This window comes from Diaphorina citri, unplaced genomic scaffold, assembly GCF_000475195.1.
Source record: "Diaphorina citri unplaced genomic scaffold, Diaci psyllid genome assembly version 1.1 scaffold5756, whole genome shotgun sequence".
NCBI classification, from domain to species: domain Eukaryota; kingdom Metazoa; phylum Arthropoda; class Insecta; order Hemiptera; family Psyllidae; genus Diaphorina; species Diaphorina citri.
This window is the reverse complement of record NW_007383132.1, coordinates 543-6,304: the sequence shown is the minus strand read 5'-3', so window position 1 is coordinate 6,304 and position 5,762 is coordinate 543. Positions and strand designations below refer to the sequence as shown.

Genomic DNA, 5,762 nt, shown 5'->3' with positions numbered 1-5,762 from the left:
CAACAGCGCTCAGCAGGCCAACACTAGCTCTGCAGTGGCCACCAGTGGAACTACAGCCGCTACTACTCAGAACCAACAACAGCAGCAGCAGTATGCTGGTTACGGGAACGCGGCCCAGGGTTATGGAACTCAAGGGTATAACACGGCCAACTACAGTGGCTGGACTGCACAGCAATATCAGCAGTACTATGCAGCTCAGGGCTGGACACAGGTAACGTGATTTTTTTCTAAAAGGTGTAAAGCCAATAGGGAGCGCGTAGTGCAACGGTAGCATTCTTTCTGGTCAGGATTCCTACTGACGGAGAGTTTTTCTTTTACTAAAATATTCTAAACCGTGGCGAAGCACAGGTAACCTGCTAGTAAAATAAAACATAATTATACTGTCGGAATCAATAAAATCTCTGGCCAAGATTCAACTAGAATCCTCAGGCCAGGTTTCTTCTTGCTTCTAGTAGATGGTCTTCCTCAGGATTTGGGCACTTCCGCATAGAGCAATATCCTGAATCTTGTGAAGTGATATGTCGCCCTCCAATTTTTATTATTATTATTTTGTTTTATTTATTTATTTTTTCAAGAGGTTTGATAGAATAAACTACGGGCTAAAAAATTCCCGGAGGGACGGACCCAGCTTGTTTATTACTATTGTAATAATAAAGGAAGGACGGACTAAAAAACCTTACCTTTGTTTTCCTGAGCAAAGCTCGGGCTAGGCACAACAGTTGTTTCTCCCCCAATGACAACTGATCTCCCTGTACATCAGAGTCTAGTTTGGATCTCATGGTGACTACTTTACTCTTCAGATGGGACTTCTCCAGAGCATCCCATAGCTCCGTGTCATGACATCGACCGAATGGGTCCAAGTTATATCTGGAGAATACAATAAGAACATTATAATATATGTGGAGATTAGAATAAGAACATTAATATATCTAGAGATTAGAATAAGAACACCAATATTTTGAATAACTAATCTCCAATGGGTCCAAGTTATATCTGGAGAATAGAATAAGAACATTAATATATTGAATAACTCCTTGTACATCAGAGTCTAGTTTGGATCTCATGGTGACTACTTTACTCTTCAGATGGGACTTCTCCAGAGCATCCCATAGCTCCGTGTCATGACATCGACCGAATGGGTCCAAGTTATATCTGGAGATCAGAATAGGAAATATATTGGCTTAACTCCATACACAAAAAGTCCACTCTGAAGCTTAGGTGTAGGGGCAAACAGGCCCAAAAGATTGGTTAATTGGCTCGTCTGAACCGCAGTCAACTTGTACTTGTTCTTTTCAAGCAGAAAGAACCCTTTGAAACTATCAGTTAGCTAGGCTGGTTAGGGTTAGCTGTTCTTCTCCCTGTTTATAGTCGCACAGCCAGAAGCTAGTCTACTCTCTGTTAAAGTCCCCTAGCTAGACAACTTACCTAATAGTACCATTGAATAGAACAGGATCCTGAGGGATAACCGACAGCCGACTGCGCAGAGTCTCCAACTCTACTGAGGCAATGTCAAAGTCGTCAATCTTGATTTGTCCGCTAGATAGCTCCACTAGTCGGAACAGCGCCACTAGCAGTGAGCTTTTACCTGCCCCTGTTCTGCCCACAATACCTACGGGATAAAATGGGTGAATCAGAGTTGAGTTGATTAATATAAAAGATGGTATGTAACAGATCATCAAATACAGGGTGGTCGGAATTTTTCTTTTAACATTTAAAGCATAGATCCAGGAGCTCTATATATGACTTTTTTACTCTATGAACATATGCCCGCAAATGCTTCCTAACCGAGATATCGCTTTCTTCAAAAGTCGTTGCTATTTAAAAGTCATAAATCCGTGCCAGGGCATGCCAGAATATTAGAACCAGAGTTTTGCAAGGCCGCTACACAGGGGTCACTGGTAGTTACTAACCTATATTTTCACCATGGTTTATCCTGAACGACACGTTGGCTAGCACCAGGGGCCAGTTGTCCCGATATCTCAAGGACACATTCTTGAACTTGATGGTCCCTTGTCTTGGCCAATCAGCGAGTTTGACCTTGACCTGACCAAACTCTGAGGTAATAGGACCTCGACCTTCTGGCACCAGTTTCTGCAAACAAGGGAGGGGATTGTTATTCTATTACATCCGAGCAACAATTCCTATAGCATAGAAAGTATACAACCGTATTCAGGGGCATGGTTAGCCCAGTGGTAACGCGCTTGCTTGTCGGAACAGCGCCACTAGCAGTGAGCTTTTACCTGCCCCTGTTCTGCCCACAATACCTACGGGATAAAATGGGTGAATCAGAGTTGAGTGGATTAATATAAAAGATGGTATGTAAATGTAACAGATCATCAAATACAGGGTGGTCGGAATTTTTCTTTTAATATTTAAAGCATAGATCCAGGAGCTCTATATATGACTTTTTTACTCTGTGAACATATGCCCGCAAATGCTTCCCAACCGAGATATCGCTTTCTTCAAAAGTCGTTGCTATTTAAAAGTCATAAATCTGTGCCAGGGCATGCCAGAATATTAGAACCAGAGTTTTGCAAGGCCGCTACACAGGGGTCACTTGTAGTTACTCACCTATATTTTCGCCATGGTTTATCCTGAACGACACGTTGGCTAGCACCAGGGGCCAGTTGTCCCGATATCTCAAGGACACATTCTTGAACTTGATGGTCCCTTGTCTTGGCCAATCAGCGAGTTTGACCTTGACCTGACCAAACTCTGAGGTAATAGGACCTCGACCTTCTGGCACCAGTTTCTGCAAACAAGGGAGGGGATTGTTATTCTATTACATCCGAGCAACAATTCCTATAGCATAGAAAGTATACAACCGTATTCAGGGGCATGGTTAGCCCAGTGGTAACGCGCTTGCTTGTCATGCAGAAGGTCCCGGGTTCGAATCCCACCATCGACAAAAAAAAACTTGCACTCCTTTTTCGATTGTAAATATTTCAACGGGTTACTTTCTGGTGTTCTCGTGTTGACACAGCATCTAAATGGGTAGGATTGTGTCTTTTCTCGCACATGAGGCATACTATCTGATGAGGGACATACTACGGGATGGGCATGTTACGACACAGACCACACGAGTCTAATGTAGTTGTTTCGTAGCTACGAAATAAAAGCGGTGGTGAAACACTATTTTTTTTTCTTTAAAAAAAGTAAGACAAGATAGGAGAAAGTCAGCCGTTCCGAGAACGAAGAACAAACATTAGCTGTTTAGGATAAAGTTCGCCCCGGCCGGAAATAGAAAAGCGACTTTGCCCTTACGACTTACAAGGCAAGCTACCTTCCAAGCTAACTATGCTGGCTAAGCACAGTTCGGGGGTCGAGTGGATTGGAAGATTGGAACACATCACATGCCTTCAGGCACACTCCATTTGTCAAGGGTCTAGGTTTACCTGGCCCTTGGGATCAATTTTATTTGAAGCACTTACCTTGCTACAGTTATTAATTCGTTCTACGGCCAGAAAATTGAGTTCTGTCTCTACAAACACTCGGACTGTAAACTTTAAGTTAGGTTGGGTTGGGTTAAGTTAGGTTGGGTTGGGTTAAGTTAGGTTGGGTTGGGTTAAGTTAGGTTGGGTTGCCCGGGTTCGAATCCCACCATCGACAAAAAAAAACTTGCACTCCTTTTTCGATTGTAAATATTTCAACGGGTTACTTTCTGGTGTTCTCGTGTTGACACAGCATCTAAATGGGTAGGATTGTGTCTTTTCTCGCACATGAGGCATACTATCTGATGAGGGACATACTACGGGATGGGCATGTTACGACACAGACCACACGAGTCTAATGTAGTTGTTTCGTAGCTACGAAATAAAAGCGGTGGTGAAACACTATTTTTTTTTCTTTAAAAAAAGTAAGACAAGATAGGAGAAAGTCAGCCGTTCCGAGAACGAAGAACAAACATTAGCTGTTTAGGATAAAGTTCGCCCCGGCCGGAAATAGAAAAGCGACTTTGCCCTTACGACTTACAAGGCAAGCTACCTTCCAAGCTAACTATGCTGGCTAAGCACAGTTCGGGGGTCGAGTGGATTGGAACACATCACAATACAATACATGTCTTCAGGCACACTCCATTTGTCAAGGGTCTAGGTTTACCTGGCCCTTGGGATCAATTTTATTTGAAGCACTTACCTTGCTACAGTTATTAATCCGTTCTACGGCCAGAAAATTGAGTTCTGTCTCTACAAACACTCGTACTGTAAACTGTAGCAAGCCGGTCACATGAGATGCATAGGTTAACGCCAGACCTGCTAGGGCCGGGGATACAGAGCCATGGAATGCTACGGTCAGACCCGTTATAATAGCCATGGCAATCACTGAGGGTAAAGGGAAAATATGACATTGAATTACATTACATTGAAATGGGGGTCTTTTCTAACGAAATTAATGTGTGCGGAGTCCAGTATGTAGGACTATTGCACCCCGAATTGAATTAGTTTTTAGATGTAGATTTATGTCTGGATCCAGAAGGCGTAGAAGGAAAAAAAAATCCACTTTAAAATCTCGCCTAAAAAAACGCACAGGGTATATTAAAACACCTCGATGAAATCTATGAGTTAGTTTGGACTCAAACAATCAACCTCAAAATGCAAAAATTTTCGGTCCTAAATTTTATACCCTCGGAAAGGATTCAAACACAGTATCTCTGGGTCAAGAATCAATGTTTTAGTACACTTGGCCAAAGAGGGATATTTCGTGATAAGAAAAGTTAAAAAGCATGCGGTATTTTGAAAACTGGGTTGGGTTAAGTTAGGTTGGGTTGGGTTAAGTTAGGTTGAGTTGGGTTAAGTTAGGTTGGGTTGGGTTAAGTTAGGTTGGGTTGGATTAAGTTAGGTTGGGTTGGGTTAAGTTAGGTTAGGTTAGGTTAGGTTAGGTTGGGTTAGGTTTGGAATCATACAAAATTTCGTCCTCTTCTTTATGTTAATTTTTTGAGTGCACTCAAAACCGAGTGAATCTTTGAATATTGCTCACAAAACCTGCACACATATTAAATGAAACTGAGTTAAAATTCGGAGATTTGGATGTCGAAAAAATGTACTGTAAAAAAAAGGTACCTACTGAGAATTTTTTCAAAATTGAGATTCGCATAAAAGATGATGATAATTTCTGGGGGTGATTCTTGGACCAACCATTCAAAGTGAAGCTCCATATTTGTTGTGATGTACATATTTTCAAAATATAATGAGATTTTGGAAAATTACAGCCGGGTGAATCATTCAAAATGCAAGGAAATACATGGTCTCTTATGAGTTTGAATAATGGGCAAACACTTTGGAATCGTTGTGGAGGAATTCAGTTTCCCTGAGTTTAAATGACTTACCTTCGGACAAAGTCCTGTTCCTTATGGAAGACATGTATAATGTGAAGTCCTGATACAGTGGAGGAGACATTGGAGAAGATGGGGGACCTTGACACGTTCTCCATACGTTTGAAATATCTAGGATTTATCACGCCAAGGGGGCGGTAGTATGGCATCTTTAAACACAGTACATATTTATCAATATTTTTAAAAATTCTCAGTGGAACAAAGCAGGAGTCCTCCATTCATCCTATGCGGAAAAAAAGCGTTGTGTATCCAAGAGGTTTAAAACCTCTATCAATTCTTAGACTAAATATCTGTATCTCTAACTCAAGGACATGAAAATAAATAACGCTAAATACGAGATAAAAAAAATAATATGCTGTTTTTTCCGGATTTCTTTTCGTGGACTTGGCCCTTCTTAAATCTTCCACCCTTTAGTGCATATCATGTACCTTGA

The 5,762-nt window shown here is 41.5% G+C and overlaps 1 protein-coding gene across 1 annotated transcript; it reads right to left on the bottom strand.

The window, feature by feature from the left end:
* Nucleotides 1-680: 680 nt before the first annotated feature.
* Nucleotides 681-4,316, bottom strand: LOC103521705 (multidrug resistance-associated protein 5-like; the record flags this gene model as incomplete). Its single annotated transcript, XM_026832253.1, has 8 exons — nucleotides 4,135-4,316; nucleotides 2,572-2,752; nucleotides 2,200-2,264; nucleotides 1,911-2,118; nucleotides 1,426-1,609; nucleotides 968-1,152; nucleotides 920-929; nucleotides 681-867 (listed from the first exon to the last, which is right to left on the bottom strand). Coding segments are annotated over exons 1-8 (1,197 nt in total), but the record flags the coding sequence as incomplete, so codon positions are not given.
* Between the last annotated feature and the right edge of the window lie 1,446 nt (nucleotides 4,317-5,762).